At 44.8% G+C, this 25,793-nt stretch overlaps 1 protein-coding gene across 5 annotated transcripts in view; it reads right to left on the reverse strand.

Moving 5' to 3' along the window:
- Window positions 1-25,793, reverse strand: part of TIAM1 (TIAM Rac1 associated GEF 1) — a 309,949-nt gene that overhangs the window by 70,690 nt on the left and 213,466 nt on the right. For all 5 annotated transcript variants that reach the window (XM_040227933.1, XM_040227927.1, XM_040227925.1 and 2 more), the window contains 4 exons: window positions 24,784-24,888; window positions 16,971-17,052; window positions 9,068-9,154; window positions 3,211-3,435 (listed from right to left, as the gene is read on the reverse strand). In XM_040227933.1, coding sequence (XP_040083867.1) covers window positions 3,211-3,435; window positions 9,068-9,154; window positions 16,971-17,052; window positions 24,784-24,888 — 499 coding nt within the window. The remainder of the gene's footprint in view (window positions 1-3,210; window positions 3,436-9,067; window positions 9,155-16,970; window positions 17,053-24,783; window positions 24,889-25,793) is intronic.

The raw sequence follows: 25,793 nt of genomic DNA on the forward strand, positions 1-25,793 counted from the left end.
GGGGCTCCTCAGTCCACGGGGTTCTCCCGGAAAGAAGACTGGAATGGACTGTCATTTCCTTCTCCAGTGGACCTTGTCAGCTCAGGGGTCGGACCTGGATCTCTTGCATTGTAGCCAGATTCTTTGCTGTCTGAGCCACCAGAGAAGCCCAGTTATGATTTGGAAACAAACAAATAAATCATCTAAGAATGATTCCAAAATAAAAAAAGTTTTAATGGGGTTTAAACAACATTAGGTTCAGTATATTTAGCACACAGATTTCAAAGGCATCTGGTCTGAAGGAAGATGTATAGGTCAGCTGTGGACAGGGTAAGGCTGTGTACACAGAAGATACATATACCCAGATATTCTCAAAACAGGCACCTGTGTACAAACACATCTTTAAAATAAAAAAATTTTTAATAAAAAGTCTTAAAACTTCGCAAACTGTATATATGCATATACAGAGAGACACACACAAATCTTTTCTCAAAAGAAAGAAATACATCAAAACAGTGATTGTGTTTAAAGGAACAAATCATGAGCAATGTCAATCACACTTTATATGAGAGGTCTGTAAAGGGCCAGATAGTATTTTCAGCTTTGCAGACCATGCATCCCAGTCATAACTACTCAAATCTGCTGCTGAAATGGGAAAGCAGCCAGAGGCAAAACATCAATGAATGGGTGTGACTGTGTTCCAATAAAGCTTTATTTATAAAAAGAGGCCATAGCCTAGATTTGACCAGTATGTCTTAATTTGCCAACCCTTAATTTATACCCATAACCTACAGGAAAAACTGAGACAGGAGAAAACATCCAAAAAATGGTTGAGCACACACTGTGATGTGTAGTATGTACACCCAGACCTTATAAAACCCTTTCAGTAACCTAACGTAACCCAACACGCCTCACTTGGGTCATTTTACAGAAACCACCGTGAACCAAGTTTTATGGGGTTGAGCCTGCCATCTTGTGGTCACGTAAAAGAACAGCCTTCGTGGTATTCACTCCCTATCATTTACGCATACACAGCTCCCGGGTCAGAAAGAGAAAAACAAACGCCACTTGATGTCACTTATATGTGGAATCTAAGATACGATACAAACGAACCTATCTACGAAATAGAAACAAAATCAGGGACAGAGAAGAGACTGGTGGTTATCTTCCACCAGGCGAGGAGGGTGGGAGAGGGTAGGAGCGGGTGTTTCAGACTAGCAGATGCAAACAGGCATATGCAGAATGGATAAACAACAAGGTCCTACTGTAGCGCACAGGGCACTATATTCCATATCCTGTGATAAGCCATAACAGAAGAGAATATGAAAAAGAATATATATACACGTATATGTTATATATATATATATATATATATATATATACACACATGAATATGCATATACATATATATATGTATGTTGTTGTTCAGTCACCCAGTCATATCCAACTCTTTGTGACCCCAGGAACTGCAGCATGCCAGGCCTCCTATATATTTACCTTTCCCAAGTGGAGAAGGCAATGGCACCCCACTCCAGTGCTCTTGCCTGCAAAATCCCATGGACAGAGGAGCCTGGAAGGCTACAGTCCATGGGGTGACTAAGAGTCAGACTCGACTGAGCAACCTCACTTTGACTTTTCACTTTCATGCATTGGAGAAGGAAATGGCAACCCACTCCAGTGTTCTTGCTTGGAGAATCCCAGGGACGGCGGAGCCTGGTGGGCTGCCGTCTGGGTCGCACAGAGTCGGACACGAGTGAAGCGACTTAGCAGCAGCAGCAGCAGCAGCAGCAAGTGGCCCCAATGGTAAAGAATCTGTCTGCCAATGCAGGAGACATGGGTTCAATCCCTGAGTTGGGAAGATCCCCTGAAGTAGGAAATGGCAACCCACTCAAGTATTCTTGCCTGGAAAATTCCATGGGCAGAGGAGCCTGGCAGGCTATATAGTCCATGGGGTCACAAAGAGTCGGACAGGACTAAGCACTCACACTAAATATATATATATATATATCTGAGTCACTTTGCCGTACGGTGGTAAGTAATGTAACACTGTAATTCAACTATACTTCAATTAAACAAACAAACAAAAAGGTACACAGCTCCCTGGAATGCTTTCCTAAAGATATGATGGGCATATGGGTACTACAATTGATTGGGATTGATTCTCTCAAGACTCAACTTGTCGAATTCTCCCAGGGAACCACTCAATCAAAGGATGAACTCTCAGCAGGCATCTGGTGTGATCTATTCTTATCGACCGAGCTTCAGAAGGGACTTTGCAAAACAAGAATACTCATAGTACCTACACTCAGAGGTGGGAAAGGAAGACCTTTTTTAACCCAGCTTTTAAAAAGAAGTCCTCAGTCCCAGCTTACTAAAAGCCACCCCAGCTCTGGAACAGATCACGGCGAGATTAAGCGAGAGCCGTATCTATTCACCTGTGGGCTTGTTCCCAGATTTTCCTGCTGAACAAGAATGAGCACCTAAAAGTGAAGAAGCTCTAAGGCCAGTCCCAGGAAACAAACTCAGGAGATGGAGAGACGCAAGCAAGAACAGTGTTGCAGGAAGAGAGCCCGCGTGAAAGATGTCTGGGGAGCCAGAGCATGGAGCTCAGTGGGGGTCCCAGAAGGCTTCCTGGGGCAGGTAGCATCCAAGCTGCTCCTTCTAGAGTGAGCATAAGGTTGTCAGAAGGAGTGGAAGGAAAGGTATAAGCAGAAAAAACAGCAGATGGCGCAGGGGAGGGGTTTCTGCCAATGGGCTCATCTCCAGACTCAGGTCAGAAGAGCCCCAGGGAAAAGCAGGCCAAACACCAGCTCTGGGCATATGTCCACTCCGGGCTTCTCAGTTCACATCCTCTCCCCTTCCACACAAGGAGACACAGGACTGGGGCGACACAGGAGATGGTGCCATGGAAGCAGGGGCAGGACCAAAGCCCCAGCATCTTCAGAGACTCCTGGCACTTCAGCGTCTCTACATCTCCGCCTACAGTCAAGAGACAGTGGCCTCCATCTACCTATCTTTCCCCCAGAGGACAAACAGCAGCAGCACGACAGAGCTTTCCATTGCAGCCAAGTGGCAATTCCACCAGCATGTAAGTTCCCGGCCCCTTTACACCTCGGCATGGGAGCTCAGTAATCTGTTCATCTTCCTCAGGCATCTCACAGGACCTGCCAGAGGCAGGAAATCCACAGAAAGACGCAAGCCGCGAGGGGCACCCCCAGGGCACAGCCATACCTGTGTCGCTGCTGAGAAAGGCGAGGGGGCTCTCGCCGAGGTCAGCCAGGCCGTCCAGCCGATGGGGCGGGTTCTCCAGCAGCTCTGCTCCTCCCTCCAGCTCGGGACAGGTCCTCACCAGGAGGCCCAGGGATGGCTGTGTGAGGAAATCTCTGAGCACAGAGGAGTTCAGGGTGCCTGCAGCCCGCTTATTGATCTCGAGAATCTCATCTCCCGCCTTCAGGCCTGCCAACGCAAGATGGAAAAATGTTTAATCTCTCACACAGATACACACGCACATAAAAGCAGCGGCAGCGTCGAATCAGATTGCAGCAGCAGAGGAGCCCCGCTTCTAAAGGGCACACCGAGCTTGCCTGTTAGAGGTGCCGCTGCTGCACACAGGCTGGCATGCGCCAAGGGGCTCCTCGGGTGACCACGTGGGCTTCGGTTCTGGAAGGTTCTACACTGGGATGTCACAGCAGGCCTGAGCTGCCCTGAACACACTGACCAAACAACCATATCCCTTCTTGAATCGATGTGCTCTACTGTTAGCCTCTCAGTCCTGTCTGACTCTTTGTGATCCCATGGTCTGTGGCCCGCCAGGGGTTGCCATGCCTTTCTCCAGGGGATCTTCCCAACCCAGAGATCGAATCTGGGTCTCCTGCACGGCAGGCAGATTCTTCACCATCTGAGCCACCGGGAAAGCTCATGTGCTCTATCCTGGCTATTGTCCCCCCATTTCGAGGGGAGACGTGGCAATGCGCCCTGATTTCAGCAACTCGTGTGCCATGTACATGCTTGTCTACCATGGACACGTGTGCACAGTCAGCTAAAGCCTAAAAATCGTTGCTATGGAAACAATGCAGGCTTCTCCTCGGCTATAATCACTGAAGGTCATCTCATTCGAAATACATTCAGGGATGAGTTTACAGAACCAAATGCAATCATATTTGCTCCCCACACCCTGTCTCCCCCCTCCACCACCTTTTATACAGGTTTCCCAGCTGGTGCTAGTGGTCAAGAATCCACCTCCCAATGCAGGAGATGCAAGAGACTCAGGTTCGATTCCTGGGTCAGGCAGATCCCCTGGAAGAGGAAATGGCAATCCACTCCAGTATTCTTTCTGGAGAATTCCATGGGCAGAGGAGCCTGGCAGGCTACAGTCCATGGGGTCACAAAGAGTCGGACATGACTGAGGGACTGAACTACCACCACCACCTCTTATATAAAACTACATCAGGACCTTGGGGTGAGTGGCCTTCTGAAGGTCCCAAAAGGTTCTGCTACTTTTGCAAAGCATTCTGGGGAGCTGCCAAAGCTTGGGACCCAGAGGAGTAGCCGTGAACCAGTCTAGCCTCGGAGAACAGGAACTTGTGACTGACTCGGGGCAGGTCTGCCTGACATTTAAAGAACTTTGCAGCAGTGTGAGAAAGGGAGAGGTTAGGGAAGAACAGGGGACAAAACATGGGGTCCTTTCAGCTAAGAAGAAGGAAAGAGGTTGACTCTTATTTTCTAGACTAATGTGGAAAAACAAATCTGTAAAAAGGGTGTGACCGAAGGGCAAAAAGGCAAAGGATAATCTTCACCCAGTGTGAAGCCACACAGCCCCTTAGGCGTCCGCAAGTCTCACTCTGATTCCGCAGAGAAGTTCTCACTTCCCAGCTTCCCCGGGTCACACCTCAAGGCCAGCTCTGCTCAGGTTTCCAAAACACTTGAAATCAACTCTCTGTCATAAAAATACTCGAGGAAACATCATGGGTGAGAAGGCAATGGGAGAGAAACGCAAGTTTCTCTCCATGCCAGAGGTGGAATTCTAGGAGACTAACCATTCCACTTCCGGTGAAAGATTCTGGCATGACAACATTTGAATTGAAAATACCAAACTTCCACATGTGAAAGGCAGTTGTCATCTTTGAAGTCTTCTCTTGGAGACAACCCCTTTGGTTAGGTATCAGAGGCCGCAATAGAAGGAGAAAAAGAAGAAAGGACAAAAACTAAAAACATCTGCAAGTTTTGTTTTGTTTTTTAAAATGAATCGCCAGGTTGGCTGGAATTCCCTGGTGGTCCAGTGGTTAGGACGCCACGCTCTCACTGCCAACGGCCTGGGTTCAATCCCTGGTTGGGAACGAAAGCCCACAAGCCATGCAGCCAAAAAACAAATTGATTTCTTTAAATAACTTTTAAAAAAGAATTTCCAGGTTTGTATGACTGTTTGAATACGAGTGTATAGTGGGTTAAAGGGCAACCTCGGAAAAAGTATGTCCGTGTTCCAGAACCTGGGAATGGGACCTTATTTGGGAACAGATCTCTGCAGCTGTATTTCAGTAAAAGCTCTTGAGATCAGACCATGCTGGATTATCTGATGGGTCCTAAACCCAGTGACAACCATCCTTGTGGGACAGACACAAAAGAAAGACACAGAAAGTAGAGGAGAAAGTCAGGGGAGGATGGAGAGCAAGTGATGCTGCCACAGGCCAGCAGACACCAGAAGAAGGAAAAGGCAAGAAAGGGCCCCTACCCACCGACGGCCTCCAGAGCCTCCCAGGGACCCCAGCCCTGCAGACACTCTGGCTTCAGACTCTCCTCCGGAACTGTGGCAGAAAACAGTTCTGTTTCCTGAAAAAAGTGTGTTAGTCGCTCAGTCGTGTCCGACTCTTTCAACCCCATGGACTGTAGCCCGCCAGGCTCCTCTGTCCATGGGGATTCTCCAGGCAAGAATACTGGTAATGGTTTAAATGAGACTAAACGAAATAATCCATGTAGAACTCCTCACGTTGCACTTGGCATGTTGAAGATGTTCAACAGACAGTAACTCTCATTATTAATGTTTGGTAGCAGAAAGAGGAAAACTTTGTTTTTCATTTTGAACCTATTCAAAAATACTCCCCACTTGCCCATGGGTAAAAGTTGTGAAATGTCCGATCTGTCTAGAGAGTTCTAGAGCAATGCCTTCTCAGCCAGGCTCTGTCTTATGGAGCCATCAGGAAGACATTTAGATGGCAGCAATAAAAGATGCCCGATCCCAACCTCAGAGGATTCCAAGAGCAGAACAACGGGCCCAAGATGAACAGAGACACAGGTAAACACACTCTGATTTCAAAAGTCAATTCTACAAGGACAGTCAACGTGAGATCCAACACGGAGCAGAGGGTGAGAGAGAGAGAGACAGCAGGAATATGGGAATTAAGCGTCAGCCCATTCCAGGCCAAAAGCCCATGGTGGCTAACAATAATAAAGTGTAGACTCAATGACTGACAGAATATTCAGTTCTAATTAGGCTGCAAGCCACCAACCAGACTCCCCTTGGTGTGTATCACATTCTGGTCATTTTAAAAAAACACTGGCATCGGGATGGTGTCCAGAGGGCAATGACCAGAGTTTATTCCACCTTCTAATGAATTGTTGAAGGATCTGCAAGGGTCAAATTTGGAAAAGACTTAGCAGCTGTAACACAACACGTATCACGAACTCCTCTGGCTGGCTATAAAGAAGGAGGCTAAATGGAGGATGGAAGCTGGAGGAGAAGGATGTTTTACCATCAGAGTCTGTATGGTCCACCGGGAGCTCTCCAACACTGGCTAGCTCTGCATCACCTTCACACAGAGGCTATGCTTTAACATCAAATACCCCGAGTACCACAGCAGCATCTCTGAACTCATGGGACACGAACCTGAGCAAACTCCAGGAGACAGTGAAGGACAAAGGAGCCTGGGGTGCTGCAGTCCCTGGGGTCACAAAGAGTTGGACAAAACTTCACAATTGAACAACCACCACAACCCCAAACCTCTCTCCCAACACAGCCCTCTGCAGGCCGGGTACTGGGATAGTTTGTTACCCACGTGGGCGAATGGACATCCCTCTTGCCTCTGTAGAGAAGAGCGTCATAGGGGAAAAGGGGGTTGCAGCACTCAACCGTTGTTTTCATCTAACACCAGGGTTCTTGGATTCAAAGGACTAAAACAGGATGTGACTGAAACCAGGGCAGCGTATTTCCCCACCCCCGCACCCAGCACAGTCACTGCAGGGCTGAAAGAGATAAAAATCAGTTTGGGGTTCAAAGGGGAATAAACCCCACCACCTCTGCTCTTAGCTGAGATACTCTCAGTAAGGGAACCAAACTGGCTGCCTCTGGTCTTGAAAACACAGAAAAATGAAGAAAAATGAAGGAACAGTCACACCCATGGCAGTTAGCAGCGGGTACATTACTTGGACTTTATTTCCCATGGGTTACACGCTTGTCATCTCTGTGCAGAGCCAAGACTGCAGGGAGCACTTCTCTGATGCTGACAACACAGGGCTAGGTCAGCAGCACAGGGACCCTGCCAGCTGAACACCCAGAACTAAGCTGCCCCAGCAAGCGGAAGGAGGGAGAAAGGTCAGTCTGCCTTCCATCCATTCCCAGCTGCTTCATTCAGCCATCCCTGAGCAGAACTAGACACAGGTATCACATCCAAGCAGACTGACTGAGACACGTTTAACTTGTACATTCAGTGGGTGTGAATTTGCCACTGCCTGAAAGAAGCCAGAATTCCATAGCAAGAAGAATGAAATGAAGGTGGAGTTTAAGCCCTACCTACCTGCCCAATTCATTTACAATGAGCATAGTGACTTGAAGAAAAAGCTAGAAGAAAGTCACTCTGTTGTTTCTGACTCTTTGCAATCCCATGTACTGTAGCCCACCAGGTTCCTCTGTCCAAGGGATTCTCCAGGCAAGAATCCTGGAGTGGGTTGCCATTTCCTTCTGCAGGGGATCTTCCTGACCCAGGGATCGAACCCGGGTCTCCTGCATTGCAGGCAGACGCTTTACCACTTGAGCCACCAGGGAAGCCCAAGAATGTCTCCCCAAAAAGTCATGTCCACTCAGAATGTGACCTTATTTGAAAAGGGGGTCTCTGTAGGTGTAATCAGGTCAGGATGAGGCCATATGAGAGTAGAGTGCGTCCTAAACCCAACGACTGGTGAGTGTCATCTGAAGAAAGGGAGACACGCAGGAAAGATCTCCCGGTAAGGACAGAGGAGGAAATCAGAGTGATGCGGCTAGAAGCCAAGGATGCCCTGGGCTATTAGCAGCCAGCAGAGTCTAGAGAGAACCATGGAAGAGATTCTTCCTACAGGGGCTCAGAAGGAAATGACCCTGCCAATACCTGGATTTCAAACTTCTAGCCTCGTGATCTGTCTGAGAATACACTTCTGTTGTTTTGAATCACCCAGTTTGTGGTGATTTGTTCCTGCAGTCTTAGGAAACTAACATAGGAAGCCAAAAAAAAAGAAAATCTAGGAAGAGTTTCTCAGTAGAAAAAGGATGGAGTGCTGGGGTTCCACAAGTAGCCTAGACAGACTGTACTAGGAGCTTTTGTAGAGGGGCAGGCAGGTATAGCAGACAAGAGCTCTCTACTGAGGGCAAGAAGCCTGGATCCTGAACCCCGAAGTTCTCAACTTCTACAAAGATCCCCCCATGAATGGCAGCAATAGAACATGAAGGAGCTTTGCAAGCTAAGGTGAAGATCAGTGTCAGCTTTGAGCAGTGTGCACCAAAGCACAAAGGGGTCTTCCCAAGCAGCTCCAACCAGACCCCCAAGACTTTCATTCCACCCCAGATGGTAGGGAAAGACAATCCCTTCTGATTCGAAGGGAATTTCCCACCAACTCCATGGAAATGGGCTCAGAATTAGATTTAAAATCCAGGAAGGCAACATTCCTTGCACAATTGAGCTGATGGAAAAAATACTCATATTCCCTGGAAGTGTTTTCACTGCGACAACATTTAAAGACTCTTCAGAGATGAACATTAGGAGCTGATCTTTCTCATTCGCCAACCAGAGAAATCCAAAAGGGAATTGAAGACAGACAAGTCAAGACAAGATGGTTAACAACTTACCTTTCTTGGAAGCTAAGCCAGTTTCTTTTACACTATTCACGTAGAGCCTTCGAACACCATCCTCTTCCACAGAAGAAAGTGAAAACCCTGGGAAACAGAGACAGCAGAGTGAGACAGCAGGTAACACTCATACCCTCTGAGTGTGGAGCAAACACAGAGAGAATCCGGGGTGAGCCTGGCATGCTCACTGTTTGGGGTTATAGTCTTTCCTTGTTTGTACTGTGTCACAAAGCAGAAAAAAGTATTTTTAGACAACTCTAAATGAAGCCGCAATAAAAATTAATATTACCAAGTACATCTATCTCCATATAACCAACTATCAACTCAAGTGGAAAAAAATGACCGTGTTTTTTGCCTTGCTTGATAGTTAATGCCAGTTTTGCTTTTTTTTTTTTTTTTTTTTTTTACTGTTCTCTCTGCCACACAAAAGAGAAACAGTTAGCTTATCTCATTTGGGTCCCCTTGACCTTTCTCTTTTTTGTCAATCTATGTCCCAGGACATGTCAGAACAGAACACCTGTACCATGTGCGTTCACCTATGCAGTGCCACGTGGACACTGCTTTAATTTAGTAAAATTCAGCTAGCACCAAACGAGGATAAGTAGCGACACATTTTACAAATCCTTTTCATATTGAAACTGATGGATTGCACATTCTCCTAGTGTCAGATCATAAGATTATCTTATACTCATCCAGACTTCCAGAGCTCAGTTAATTAACCTTGGGCTTTGCAACATCCTTCAAAAAATAAGGCAGAACAAGGCCCTGAAGTTCTAAGTGCTCCCAATCCCATGGCTACAAGCCTTGGTCACTTCTGTTTCTCATATAAAACTCTTTCTGATCAATCAATGGAAAGTCCACAACCAAAACCTACTTTCCCTCAGGATAAAATACTTTGCCAGATAATCCTAAAAGGGCAATGAAAATTAATGCAACTATAAATATCGGACATGGTTTCTTCTCTGGGAGAAAAATAAGGCTTAGGCAGAGAAAAATATAGTGGTTTTTAAAAAAAAGCCAAGAACAAAATAGAATAATTAATTAATGGACTGGGGCCCAGGGATTCACTGAGACTTCTCAGACTGTGTCAAATGAACACATGTTTTCTTTTTGTACCATTCACAGAAGCAGGAAATAGATACCCACAGACAGGCAAAACTACCAAATGCCATCACCCACGAGGGGACCATAACTCCCTCAGATAGAGAACAAGACAAGCTCACACCTGAGGACTTTCCAGAGTCTTTTAGTCTCGTATTTTAAATTCCATTCTTACAGCAACTTCTAACTTTCAGAAGACTCTTCAAGAAGTCCCACTCAGGGCTTCCCCGGGGGTCCAGTGGTTAAGAATCCACCGTGCAATGCAGGGGACATAGGTTCAATCTCTTGTCTGGGAAGATCCCACATGCCTCAAGGAACTAACCCTGGGAGCCACAACTGTGGAAAGCTGCTTGCCTAGAGCCTGTGCTCCACAACAAGGGGAGCCCCCCAGTGAGAAGCCTGTCTATCACAACTAGAAAGTAGCCCCGTGCTCCAAAACTAGAGAAAGCAGCTGAACAGCAACAAAGACCCAACACAGCCAAAATGAAAGGGAGGAAGGTTAAAAACACTAAATTCTCCTCAAATAAAAATAATTTTAGACATGAGCCATTTAGATGACATTAGCCTTAACACAGTGGTATTTATCTGTACTTCCACAGAGATTTTCTTCTCCTTTTATCTGTTAGAATAGATATGGAATCGAGGACTATATCAGGGAAAGGATGACTAGAACCCATTAAAATACAGGCATTTCCTTTCTAAAATGCTATCATTTTATAAAATGCTGAGACCAAATCTTTAAATTATACTTCTAATTCAAATTTTCTTCTACTAAATATAAAATGAACACACTGTCCGGAGAGGTGATGTGCTGAGAGCCTACAGCAAGTCACCTTAAACCAGAGTCAGAGCAGAAGGCTGAGGTATTCATTTGCGGCTTTCTTTCTTTACCACTAAAGGTGTCAAGACTCCCAAGGAGCAGTCTCTACTTCAAGATGTCAACAGTCTGCACACTGGGGGGTAGGTGGGAATTTTAACCATTTCCTACAGTAACAAATATCTGTTCATTTGTATTAGCTTTTAGATTCCACATATAAGTGATATCACATTGTATTTGTCTTTCTCTCTCTGACTTATTTCACTAAGCATAATATTTTCTAGGCCCATCCACGTTGCTACAAATGGAAATAGTTCGTTCTTTTTCATGGCTGAGTATTATTTCACTGTATCTCTATCCTATTGTAAATACTGCAGCTATGAACACTGCCGTGCATGTATCTTTCTGAATCAGAGTTTTCATTTTTTCCAGATATATATAACCAGGAGTGGGATTGCTGGACCCCTGGTAGTTGGGTTGGTAAAGAATCCACGTGCAATGCAGGAGAACCTGGTTTGATTCCTGGGTCGGGAAGATCTCCTGGAGAAGGAGACACTACCTACTCCAGTATTCTTGGGCTTCCCTGATGGTTCAAACAGTAAAGAATCTGCCTGCAATGTGGGAGAGCAGGTTTGATTCCTGGGTTGGGAAGATCCCGCAGAGGAGGACATAGCAACCCACTCCAGTATTCCTGCCTGGAGAATCCCCATGGACGGAGGAGCCTGGCGGGCTACAGTCCGTGGGGTTGCAAAGAGTCCAACACAACTGAGCAACTAAGCACAGCACAGCACAAGGTAGTTCTATTTTTAGTTTTTAAGGATAGCAACAATCTAATTCCAAGAAAACATATGTAATACCGTCTAAAATGATGGCCACAGGAAACAGAAGAAGTTAGTCCATGTAAAGCCAAAGCACCCACCCCACCGAAAGGCTTAGAGTTACAGAGACCAAGAGGCACCATGCGTGACATATGGTCATGAAAATGAAGGAGGTGATTAAAACTAAGTGAAGAAACCAAAAAAGACAGACTCATTTCCTGAATAACCAGAAGCTTCTTCATACTGAAATTGAGGACCAAAGAAAAATCATGACAACACAGTAAACAAAACAGAAGGACTCAAAACCAGATCCAGGACACAGTGAAATGGAGAAAGTGAGAAAAACGTAGACTCCACTGACACAGAGAAGGGGGCTCCCAGGTGGCTCAGCGGTAAAGAACCTGCCAGACAACGCAGGAGATGTGGGTTTGACCTCCGGTTGTGAAGATCCCCTGGAGGAGGAAATGGCAAACCACTCCAGTATTCTTGCCTGGAAATCCCCATGGACAGAGGAGCCTGGTGGGCTACAGTCTATGGGGTCGCAAAGAGCTGGACATGACTTAGCAACTGCGCAGGCATGCCTGCTGACATAGAGGGGACTCAAGACCAAAAATCTAATAGTCTAAGAAGTCCCCAGAGAAAAACAAATGCTCAGTTGCTGAAATGATGCATTCTTCCACTTCAAGGCTGCCTAGACGATCATGCTTAGTCTATTACAAAACTATGTGAACTGACTTCAACAACAAGGTCTGAGAGAGTCCTGAGGGCTGAGGTGGAGGGAAGGATGAGAAATTAGGCAAGTGCTAAATCTTTCCATTTGTTTCGTCAGTGGGATTATTAAGTCATATTTTCCTCCCTGAAGTGTTCTACAATAGAAAGTGGTATCTGGTTTGTATGCTGATGCGTGCTAGGAACTTACATACACTGAAACTGATGTATAGCAGGAAGCTGCTCTTAGATGTAAATGTCGGAGAAAGATGGGCTGACTTTAGACTCCTGAGTACCTTTAAGACCAGGGGACTCTTTTAACTTCTGTGGAAACACCTAAGCCAACGTGAACTGGACACTGAGAGTAAATGGGTTACCTGAGCTTATTAGCTATGCATCTTGAGAGTCCCTTGGGCTGCAAGGAGATCCAACCAGTCCATCCTAAAGGAGATCAGTCCTGGGTGTTCACTGGAAGGACTGATGATGAAGCTGAAACTCCAATCCTTTGGCCACCTGATGCAAAGAACTGACTCATTGGAAAAGACCCTGATGCTGGGAAAGATTGAGGGCAGGAGGAGAAGGGGACGAGAGAGGATGAGATGGCTGGATGGCATCACCAACTCAATGGACATGAGTTTGAGTGAACTCCGGGAGTCAGTGATGAACAGGGAGGCCTGGTGTGCTGCAGTCCATGGGGTCGCAAAGAGTCGGACACAACTGAGTGACTGAACTGAACTGAACTGGAGGCTGTCCAAGGTGAAGCCCAGGAACTAGTACAGACAGGATGCAACCAACAGCAACATAAGGATGGAAAGCAAGACTAAGCATCAAGAAACTCCTCGTTTGATACCACCACACTCTCCAAGCATGGGACTTTGTCATTTACAAAAGCAGGGAAAGTCCAGGACAGGACCCCTGCTTCTTTATGTCAGGTCACGTGAGAAGCACAGCGGACAATACCTTCTGGGTTGATTTCTGATGCCCTGTAACCCCTTCAGTGTGGGAATGGAAACAGGTTCTGTAACTACTTCAGTCACTTTAATAAAAAGTATAAGGACTTCCCAGGCATTCCAGTGGTTAAGACTCTGCACTCCAACTACAAGGGGCATGGGTTTGCCCCTGGTCAGGAAACTGAGATCCAACATGCTATGCGGCAAAGCCAAAAAAAATAGAAATAACTTTAAAGAAATAAAATTTTTAAAAATATAAAAATATGGGCTGCCCTGGTGGCTCACTGGTAACGAATCTGTCTGCCAGCGCAAGAGACATGGGTTTGATCCCTGTTATGGGAAGATACCCTGGAGAAGGAAATGGCAACTCACTCCAGTATTCTTGCCTGGGAAATCTCAAAGACAGAGGAGCCTCATGGGCTATATAGTCCACGGGATAGCAAAGAGTCAGACATGACTTAGCAACTGAACAATAACATAAAAAGATAGCAGTTTTTGGCCGTTTCTGTTTCGGAGGCCCCCAAACCAGTCTATCTTGGAGTTTGACTCCAAGAACTTTGAAACTCAGATCTCTTGCTTTTTGCTACATTCCTCTCTTACTCAAGAGAAATCAAATAAACCAGAGAAAAAAGAGTAACTGACATGGTGCATTTCAGTTCGAAGGACCCAGACATTTATTTGTAGCACTGCTACAAATTTGTAGCACCGATTACAGCTTTTACTACTGAGGTCACGCTTCTGCTACAATAATAGGCCTTTCAGACACATTTATCCCTTGCCATCAAAAACATCTGCTAGCTTGATGATGTCTCTCGTTTTAAGGTCAAGAAGTAAAATAGCAGGAAAGTATAACTTAAGTGGCCAGGGGTCGGAAGTTAGGTTTTCCTCATTAGGACAAAGTACTCCAGTGAAAGTGGTCTGAGAGGTTCAAATAAGCCTCTGCCTGCGGGAGAGGCTACAGAGGAATATTGAAGGTTCTGGTGCCTAGTAAAGGGTCTGTAGATTTTCAAATGCTAAAAAGCCCAATAAGTTAATTCAGAGAGAAATGGTAAGCAAGGATATGCAGTAAATTTTGTATTTTTTCACCAGGTATTCTGTTGTTCTTCATTGCTAAGTCATGTCCGACTCTTTGAGACCCCATGGACTGCAGCACTCCAGGCTCTTCTGTCCTCCACCATCTCCTGGAGCTTGCTCAAATTCATGTCCACTGAGTCGGTGATGCCATTCAACCATCATATCCTCTGCCATCCCCTTCTCCTCCTGTCCTCAATCTTTCCCAGCATCGGGGTTTTTTCCAGTGAGTCAACTCTTCCAATCATGTGGCCAAAAGTATTGGAGCTTCAGCACCAATCCTTCCAATGAATATTCAGGGTTGATCTCCTTTAGGACTGACTGGTTTGATCTCCCTACTGTCCAAGAGACTCTCAAGAGTCTTTTCCAGGACCCCAATTCAAAGCATCAATTCTTCAGCACTCAGCCTTCTTCATGGTTTTCTAGTCCTTCTCTTTTTTAAAAAAAACATGCATATCTTTCTTTGGCCACACCGGGTCTTTGTTGCAGCGGGTGGGCTCTCTAGCGGCACACAGGTTTAACTGCCCTGTATATGTGAGATCTTAGCTCCCCGACCAAGGATCAGACCAGGGTCCCCTGCATTGCAAGGAAGATTCCTAACCACCAGGAAACTCCCCTAGTCCTCCTTCTTTCCAGCACCCTGTAGGCCTACACTTCTCTGCCTACCCACCCAACCCCTGGCTCCAGTCACTTGCTTTGAAGAGTATACTGGGAATGAGCCAGTGGCTGGTTCCCCACCTCCCCGCTTTGCCTTCTGCCAAGAAACAGACAATGTCCCAGGTGGCAGCTGCTCCAGGCCTAGGTCCTGGCGTGAGAACAACAGAGAGAAAGGGTCGCTGCCAACCCAGAGGCGGCAGGGTGAACAGGAGAGAGAATTCCACTGTTCGGACCCAGAGGGCTTCAGTGACTACCACTGCCTCAGCTAACCTCGCCCCGCCTGGCTAATCTACCCCGACAGAGTATGGGTTTCCCTACGTGTTATACTCAAGCAGCAACTCTTCTACGGTCCAAGTCATCAAGGGTAATCCTAAGCAGACCAGTGTTGAATCCACGGAAAATATTCCATTTTTAATGACACCAGAATCAGACAACTGTGTAGGAAAGCCCTAACGGAGTGGGCCTGACTGCTGCTCTTTGAAAAACGGCCTGCTTACAACTTTGACTCCTGCCTGAAATCTGAGAACTTGGATTTTGGGAGGGTTCCCAACACCCTGATGGAGCTCATTGTGTCTAAAAATCTGTACAGACAGTGTGGGTTACGCCGAACACCTGCTTTCCTCCTGGAAGGCTGGAGTCCTGGTACATGCGAGGCTGAGGGTGCCTATGTGACCAGCCTCCTAACCAAAACCCTGGGCACTGAATCCCTAACAAACCTCCTACTAGACAGTGCAGTTCACACGCATTGTCTCAGCTCGCTGCTGAGACTTGCCGTGTGACTGGGCTGGACTTTTGGAAGTTTGCACCTGGTGTCCGAGCATCTCACCCCACGTGCCTCTCCCTCTTACTGATGTTATTTTGTAGAGTTTTGATGTAATAAATCGTGGCCATGAACACGACTGTAAGTGCAGTGAGTCTTCTCAGTGAATTGGCAAACCTAAGGGTGGTCTGGTGCTGGTGCTAAGTCGCTTCAGTTGTGTCTGACTCTGTGTGACCCCATAGACGGCAGCCCACCAGGCTCCCCTGTCCCTGGGATTCTCCAGGCAAGAACACTGGAGTGGGGTGCCATTTCCTTCTCCAATGCATGAAAGCGAAAAGTGAAAGGGAAGTCGCTCAGTGGTATCCGACTCTTAGCGACCCCATGGTCTAGGGCACCCCAACTCACATCAAAGTAAGTTCCTTTATCATCATCTGTGAGGGATGGAGAACAATACATTTCTGGGGGATAGAGGTGCGAAAGGATAATTTCTTCGTTACTTGTTATTGTTGTCCGGTTACTCAGTTGTGTCTGACTCTTCTGTGACCCCATGGACTGTTGCCCACTAGGCTCCCCTGTCCATGGGATTTTCCTGGCAAGAATATTGGGCTGGATTGCCATTTCCATCTCCAGGGGATCTTCCTGACCCAGGGATCAAGTTCATGTCTCCTATACTGGCAGGCGGATTCTTTTACCACTGAGCCACCTAGGAAGCCCTTCTTCCTTACTAGGCTACATTATAATATAAAATAATCTATTCTCAATAAATCCACTCCTTTTTTATGACAGGAAAACCAAGAAGATTAAAGTTACAAAACTTAAAGCTGAAGTCTTCATCATATGGAGCGTAAATATCTTTTTTATGTCCCCCCTCAGTTTGGCTGAGCGGCAAAGCACAGAAGCCAGATGGGTTATCTGTTTTAAATGGTCCCCAAAGGTTTTATTGAATTGTAAATAAGTACATGTTTATGCAGGAATTGTTTTCACGTGAAGAACACCAAAGATCAAAGAAAAATAAACATACCATAATTATCACCAGCTGTATCTGACTTCTCAATCTGGATGTTCTGAGTGACTTTTGGACAAATTTCAATTTCTTTGTACAGCTGAAAATGACAAAGAGAAACCTAATTAGGACTACATTATAAATAACTTATTAGAAACAGTCATCAATTTGTAAATCTATTTTTTCACAACTGACACTTAACATCAAATTCTCATCACATCCCAGTATTTTTCTTGAACTGACACCATTAAGACTAAATGTGGAAACTTTTAAAAACTTATATTCCCAAATTTAGCTACAGTTCCAGTTTCTTAATGATTCCTTGGCATACTTTGTATATATAATTTTTGGCATACTTTGTATATATAATTTTTTCCCACCCTACATCTATCACCGACCTGAAAAATAATGCTAAGGTAATCAAAAATCTCCAGTACTAGGGAAAAACATTAACATCAAGAAGAGGTTATAAAGATCTTGATATGGAATCCACAGAAATAGGAGAAATCCCTCTGCTTCTGTTCATATGCCATTTTTGCTCAAAAAATCACAACATGCAGAGAAAAATTACAGCACTGAAACAGACAAAAAATCATATAAATGACAATATTCTCTTCTAGTCACTAAATTATACAAAAGTATTGAGAAAACTTAAGTACATAAATCAGTCAAATCTCTTGGAAACCCAAGGAAAAAATGGGAAAAGAGATAAGAGAAATTGGTGGTTTATTAAGAAATTTTATTTCAATTAATTTAATTGATGCTTCACATTTCGATGGGCTTCCCCTGTGGCTCAGCTGGTAAAGAATCCGCCTGCAATGCGGGAGACCTGGGTTTGATTTCTGAGTTGGGAAGATCCCCTGGAGAAGGGAACGGCTACCACTCCAGTATTCTGGCCTGGAGAATTCCATGGATTATAGTCCATGGGGTCGCAGAGTCGCACGACTGAGCGACTTTCACTTCACTTCTTTTAAGATTGACTGGTTTGATCTCCTTGCTGTCCAAGGGACTCTCAGGAGTCTTCTCCAGCACCACAGTTTGAAGGCATCAGCTCTTTGGCTCTCTGTCTTCTTTAGGGTTATCCACTTCCCTGGTGGCTCAGAGGTTAAAGTGTCTGCCTCCATTGCGGGAGACCTGGGTTCGATCCCTGGGTCAGGAAGATCCCCCGGAGAAAGAAATGGCAACCCACTCCAGTATTCTTGCCTGGAGAATCCCATGGACAGAGGAGCCTGGTAGGCTGCAGTCCACGGGGTCGCAAAGAGTCGGACACGACTGAGCAACTTCACCTCACCTCACCTCAAACCATAAATGGCTTTCCTGGTGGCTCAGATGGTAAAGAATCCACTTGCAAGGTGGAAGACCTGGGTTTGATCCCTGGCTTGGGAAGATCCCCTGGAGAAGGGAACAGCTGCCGACTCCAGTGTTCTGGCCTGGAGAGTCCCATGGACTTTATATAGTCCATGGGGTCGCAAAGAGTCGCACAAGTGAACAACTTTCACTTTCACGTTTCAGTGTGTGCACTTGGCATCATCGTGGGCCGTGACTTACGAAGGTGTCATTTTCCATGTGTTCTCACCCTTCACATGTTCTCTATGAGACGAATGTGATCCCTATTTTACAAAGGAAGAGAAAAAGGCGCAGAGAAAGTACTTTCCTAAGATCAGAAAGCCAGCCTGGGCGGAGCTGGGATTTGAATGCAGTGGTTCTAGCACCGAAGGCGACGGCGCCCCACTCCAGCGCTCTTGCCTGGAGAACCCCGTGGAGGGAGGGGCCTGGTGGGCTGCGGCCCATGAGGTCGCTAGCAGTCGGACGTGACTGAGCAACTTCACTTTCACTTTTCGGTTTCATGCACTGGAGAAGGCAATGGCAACGCACCCCAGTGTTCTTGCCTGGAGAATCCCAGGGACGGGGGAGCCTGGTGGGAGGCCGTCTACGGGGTCACAGAGTCGGACACTGAAGTGACTTAGCAGCAGCAGCAGCAGCAGCGCGGAAGTGCTCCCCGCTACAGTATAATGCCTCGCAGACTGCCCCCTGGTGGAACTCAGGGGTACCACAGCCAAGGGTACAAGCCTTACTTCCATGGAGAACTGGGAGTGTAGCTCTGACATATATGCACTACTGTGTGTAAAACAGATAGCTGGTGGGAAGCTGCTGTGTAACACAGAGCTCAGCTCGGTGCTCTGTGATGACCCAGGCGGGTGGGAAGGGGGGTGGGTGGAGATACGTGTATACATATGGCTGATTCGCTTTGTTGTAGAGCAGAAACCAACATAACACTGTAAACCAATTATACTCCCCCATACCCGCCCCCAAAATTTTATTTCTTAGGTAAGCAAGTAGTTGTAGTGTTAGTCGCTCAGTGGTGTCAGACTCCTTGTAACCCCATGGACTGTAGCCAGCCAGGGTTCATGGAACTCTCCAGGCAAAGATGTTGGAGGGGGTTGCCATTTCCTACTCCAGGAGATCTTCCTGATCCAGGGATCGAACCTGGGTCTCCTGCACTGCAGGCGGATTCTTTACCATCTGAGCCACCAGGGAATCCCAAGGTAAGTAAGCCAAAGGTCATCTCTGAAAATTTATGATAGACGTTTCAAAACAAATAAATGTGTCAGAAGCTCATATGGAATTTTTAAAACTGTCATTTAATTTCAAAAGGAAAATCTCTTGTGAGCCAAAGTCAATAGAGAAGGCTCTTCTTGAGCACTGAAGAGAAGTCTCAGTGATTATTTAAACTTGCTCCCATCTTATTCATTTGTCCAGGAATAATTTCATTCATGCCAAGTATGAAAAAAAAAAAAAAAACAGGTTTCTTTTTGTTCACTTTCTCACGGCAGTTGACAGGTAGGAGAGGTGAGCTGAATGCTTAGGAATCAGGAGCCTGGAAACAGGCTAAGCCAAGAGGCTGGGGTGGGAGAGGGGCTGGAAATGTTGACCCTACAAGCCCAGAGCCTCTAGAACACCCTAATTTAGTGCACCTTCCATCAACTTCTGTCTATATACTCCAGAAAAAGTTCCATACCAATGCATTCTGCATTTAGAAGGCATCAGTTCTAACAACTGATCTTTAGTTCAGAAAATACAGTCACCAAAATTATATATTACCAAACATAATCAATGCTATGATATATTTTACAGTATCATGGAATGCTCAATAAAATGTTGTGAAATGTACTTATTACTTCAACTTCTTTGGAACCTTAGTTTTTTTCAATTTCCTTGAAAGCCAAACTCTCCCCGCTAGGTGGCAGTATATCACCATTTGTTTTAATCATGTCCGAAAAGTTCCAAATGGCTTTCTACAGATCCGGTGGGAATTCAGCTTCGTAAATAAGCTTTCCGATTCTTTCATAATGTTGCCTCCTACGCTTCTTTGTAATTGGTGTGAAAATCTGTGTTTTTTCACCAGTCTCAGACAGTAACTTCGTATAATACTGGACCCTTCACTGTGTGGTCCTTAGGCCAGGTGAACAAAAACTGGATTTTTTAAATCTCTAAGGTATGTAAAATTTCAAGAAGGATCCGCACTTTAAAATACATTTTTGATGCAATTAGAATATCTGACACCAGAAATTTTGAAATCCCACAGTTTTAAACATATCTTTAGCAAAAAGTATCACACACATTCCCTATGCTATTAAATCAACAATGATGCGTACTATCCTTGTTTTCAAAAACCAGATTAAAGACCATCAGATGTTAAAAAATGATCTGATTACCCCGGAACTTGAGTTGTCAAGTGAATGTCACATTCATTTCTTACCAGGTCTTCTTGGGGTGCCTGGTCTAAGCCACTATCGCGCATTGCCTAAACAACAGCTCACCAGCCTTCTGCTCTCCCAGCCCCTTCCCCAAGGCTCACGGGCCACACGTTAGCCACTGTGAGCCTATTAAGACAGGAGTCACATAAAGCCCTTGTCTCTTGGGGTTTCACCTCTCACTTGGGCCTGACAAGCCCTCCTGCTCCTCTTCTCCCTCACCTCCTGAATTCAACACCCCCTCACCACCACCCCCACTCACCGTCCCCACTGATGCTACTCAAACACAGTAAACCACCTCCACCACCCCCTTCCCCTGACAGGCCTTACCCGGCTTTGTTCTCTGACCCTAGATCACATTCCTCCAAAACACCTCTGTGACTCACTTTCTCACCTCACTCACCACCCTGCTCATACATCACGTCGAAAAGGAGCGGCATGATCACTTTCAGATGTCCATTTTTCTCTATCCATTTATGTCCTAACCTTTTCTTTCCCAGCACTTGGCATCCCCGGAAATACTACCCATTTACCTGTTTTTGTCAACATATTTACATGTTTTTATATCTGTCTTCACAACCTGGATATATTTTCCATAAAGAGCAGAAACTTTCCTGTTGCTCTCAGTGCCTAGAACAGCTAGCATGGTGCCAGGCACATAACAAACGCTAAATAAATATTTGCTGGATGAATCGATCGATTGATTGATCAGGGTTGTTGCAAACTCTATTCTTACTTGTCTTTTTAAGAAAATCATATTTAATTATGGGTTTTCAAAAAAAAACCCAGTGCCTCCATATTCATTATCAGTCTACAGATTGGACCCAATAACCAACTAATTATGAAAAAGTAGCCAAGCAGGTATTGCTTATATTAAAACATAATTAGCAAGTGAAAGCAAAAGTCACTCAGTTGTGTCCGACTTTATACAGTCCATGAATACTCCAGGCCAGAACACTGGAGTGGGTAGCTGTTCCCTTCCCCGGGTCATCTTCCTGACCCAGGAATTGAACTGGGGTCTCCAGCATTCCAGGTGGATTCTTTACCAGCTGAGCTACCAGGGAAGCCCATAATTAGCAAAGCAGGTAAGTATAATACATAAGTAGAAGACTGACTATTTACAGCTTTTCTTAAGCACAGGAATCCCCAGCCCCAGACAATAAATCTACCAGATGCCCCCCTCCCAAAAAAAAGATCTTTAAAATATAGTACACACTTTTGCTAATAAATGGCAACCCACTCCAGTACTCTTGCCTGGAAAATCCCATGGACGGGGGAGCCTGGTGGGCTGCAGTCCATGGGGTCGATAAGAGTCGGGCATGACTGAGCGACTTCACTTTCACTTTTCACTTTCATGCATTGGAGAAGGAAATGGCAACCCACTCCAGTGTTCTTGCCTGGAGAATCCCAGGGACGGGGGAGCCTGGTGGGCTGTCATCTATGGGGTCGCACAGAGTCGGACACGACTGAAGTGACTTAGCAGCAACAGCAGCATTGAACTTCTAACTCAAGAATTTTTGACAAAACAATAGCAGAGAATAAGATGTTTGGGGACAGTCATCTATGAGTCACTTTTCAGGACAGGACTCTAAATGTCTGTGAGTTTTGTTCATCCATGGGAAATACAATGGAGGCGGGTTATGGAAACCAATTAGCCATGAGTGGTCTGATGCTTGTTCAGTAAGGGTCAATAAATAAAATATCTGTAAAATCTCAAAAAGCATCTAGAACACCGTGTGTTCAGAAACCCTCTGCCCTGGAATGACATCTCACCCAGCTTAATGGCCAAAAGCCAAGATTGGAAACCATGGATGTATGGATATAATTCAAGGGGCCTGTGAACTGGGATGCTGAAAAAGCCTGAAATTTCTATATTCACGAACCTGTAACTGAAACGTAGCATCTCCTTCAATTATTAATGAACGGAGCAACAAACATGGCAACATGAGCAGTGTGTCTGTGACCTTGTCACAACCAGAAATCTGTTATTTTTACACCACATTCGAGTTGCTGCTAATATCTCAAAATATTATTTATGCTCATCGCTACTTCAGAACAGTGGCAGGTGTCAGACCAACCACTGTCTGATTATTTAATGAGTAAGCATGTGTATTATCTATAATTTTTTAAAGATCTTTCATAACTAATTCAACACAATTAGGCCATAGGTAATCCTATGTATTCCGTTTCATGGAACTGAAAACATTATTCTAAAATGGGATCCGCAGGCTGTACCAGGCTGCCAAAGACATCCTGAGAACAAAAAGTTTAAAATCTTGGTGAAAATAGAGGTGCCCATTAGCAGGACTCACTCGCAGTCTGAACAACAGAGTGAGTAAGAGCATGGCATTTACTTCCTCAGGAATCTCATAGCTGGAGACCTTCTGCAACTGGGCAAGAAAGAACACCATGCTCTTCCTGTATTTCAGGGTTTTGTTTTTAAATAGCAATTGTAATATGTACATAGCAGTTGTAGTTAACAAACAGTAAGCTTGTTAGTCTCCTATACTGGATGAGACCACACAATGGCCAAGACTTAATAAGGAAGTCAATATAATTTCAAAAGATATGTCTTCAGCATTCACCTGTGTATAAGATATGAAGGACGTGGAAGTTCCTTAGGCTTGATCCCTGTCATTTAGGATATAAAAGATTCATTAACTCCGAGATACAAACTACATGATCTAACAGCTATTTCAGAGTTAACAGCAAAGCACTTTCCTTTCTTAAGTCAGAAAATGGGTTTTCTTTCTTATACTCACAGAGCACAAAGTCAGGGCTTTCCCCATGCCAGAGAAAAAAATAAATCAGCCCCTGTTAAAAGTACCTTTCTCTGCATTAAACTTTATGATTTAAGTGATGGTTGAAAAATGGTCATTTTGTTCTTCTATTTCATAACATGATAAGAATGCTATAAAAAGCACGCCCTCTCTTATATTTCATTAAAAACACTTAAAGGGACACAAGGGGAATTTTTAAGATGACAGAAATGTAAATTATGACTGTAGTGGTGGAAACACAACAGTCTGTATACATTTGCCAAAACTCACCAAACCATGTGCTCAGAATTGATGTTTTATTGCCGAGAAAGCAAACCTCAAGAAAGGTTGATTAGAAACACAATTCCCTACTAAAGGGACTAAATTTTAAATCACGCTTCCCTTTTTCAAAAAGAGACTTTTCAGGTCTAAATTTTCAGTTCTGTTTCCCGTGGTGAAAGGCTGTCTGAAGTCATACTGTTATCATTCACAGACCCATGGCAAGCAGTTCGGTGACCCCCCCAGAGAAATGACTAAGTACAGGAAAGAACAAACTCCAAGAGAAGGGGTCTGGCTCTCAAAATGTTTCTTTTCTGGAACTGAAAAAAGCACCCCTCGGCTAACGAAAAAGGAACCATGACCACCGTTTATTGAGCATCTACTTATGTGAACCATGATCTTTAATCTTTGCAAAATCCTACAAAGTATTAGTCACCACATTTGTGGGTGGGGGTGACCAAGATCACATAATTACTAAGCAGCAGAGCCAGAATAAAAATCCAGATCCAGTTCAGAAACCAAATCCCATCAGGAAACTCAAACCTACATAAGTATGCCTAGGAAGCTACAGAAATTCCAGAAGGCTAGGACATATAATTAGTTAGCAGCTTTTTTCACCTAACAGGATTTTACCCATCAATTTCAACATGCAGGGGGAAGTCATATGAAATCGGAGCTAGTACTTTTTCTCTGACAACAGCCAGCTCATTTTTGAGTCACCCATTTAAAACAAAAGACTGTCAACACAGCAAGGAAAGCTAGGAACAGTAACTAAAATTCTATCTGAGAGTCAGTTCTGGATTTCAATTTTTCATGGTAACACAGAACTGTTCCTTGCATAAACTAAGGTGGCATTTCCACTCTGCAAAAAAAATACTGTGATAGGTTAAGGCCATCTCCACAAATATAAGAGCACGGAATGAGGCTCATTTATTTTAAAATTTGTTCCACTCCACCAACCACAATTAGCATGAGCATACATATAACTTAAAAACAGTCTCCTACAGAATGTACGTAGATAACAGTCATAAACATTACCAGCTCATAAATGTCCTCCTCAGGCTTTGGCACGTAGTACTGCATTTTGTTTTCTATTAGAAATTTCAGGCGCAGGTAATGAGCAGAATGATCCAGTTTATGTGCCTAGAACCAAAAAGACGAGAAGAGAAAATGTCTGTTCAATAGTAAATAGATATGATTAGTTCTCCACTGACATATTGTCATGTATCCCTGAGAATAACAGAGGTTGATTACTGGAGGGGGAAGTAACATTTCCGTATTTATTAAAATGTTTATATCCCAAACCCAAATTATATTCATTGAACATATTAATAACATCTCATGAGTATCTTACATTCACTGGAAATAAATAAGCCACATATTCACTTCTGCTTATCTGATTCATTCGGTTCTTCAGCACCGGGTTTCCAAGAAAATGTATCAGGTCCAAAAGGCCTTTAAACATAATTTCCAACACACACAGGTGATTAGAGAAGAAAAGGAACAAGAAAGGCCAGAGAGGATTTACCGTGACAGAAGAAAGCTGTGCCCAGGCAAAGTTGTTTTCTTAGCCACATGGGGACCCTGGGGATAGTTGTTAACAGTTCATTTGCAAGCGAGTCAGTGTATAGACAAGGCATCTGGATTCAGTCTTATTTATATACACCCCAAGTGAGACTCCCTCCAGGCACTGCAGACAGGCGTGTGTCCAACTCTGGAAACACCCAAAATGACTCGCCCAAAGAAAACAATTCTAAAACAGATCGAATTTTCCAGGATCGAAATTTCCAGGCCTCCTGCACCAGTCAGAATGGGTCAAATCATTCTTTTCTACCTAGAAAGTCATTCGTGAATCAACTTTGTGAAAAAGGCAATGGTAGCTCTCTGGTTTTATAAATAACATCCTCAGTTCACATTCAAGAAGATGCGAAGGAAAAAGTGGGGGGGGGGGGGGGCATGTTCTTCAAAAGTTACAAGGCAACATGAAAATGTATTGCTAGAGAGAAAATGCTTCCCTCAAGTCTTTCTTTTTTAAAGCATCCTTATCT

This window comes from Oryx dammah, unplaced genomic scaffold (assembly GCF_014754425.2).
Source record: "Oryx dammah isolate SB20612 unplaced genomic scaffold, SCBI_Odam_1.1 HiC_scaffold_2, whole genome shotgun sequence".
Classification (NCBI taxonomy): domain Eukaryota; kingdom Metazoa; phylum Chordata; class Mammalia; order Artiodactyla; family Bovidae; genus Oryx; species Oryx dammah.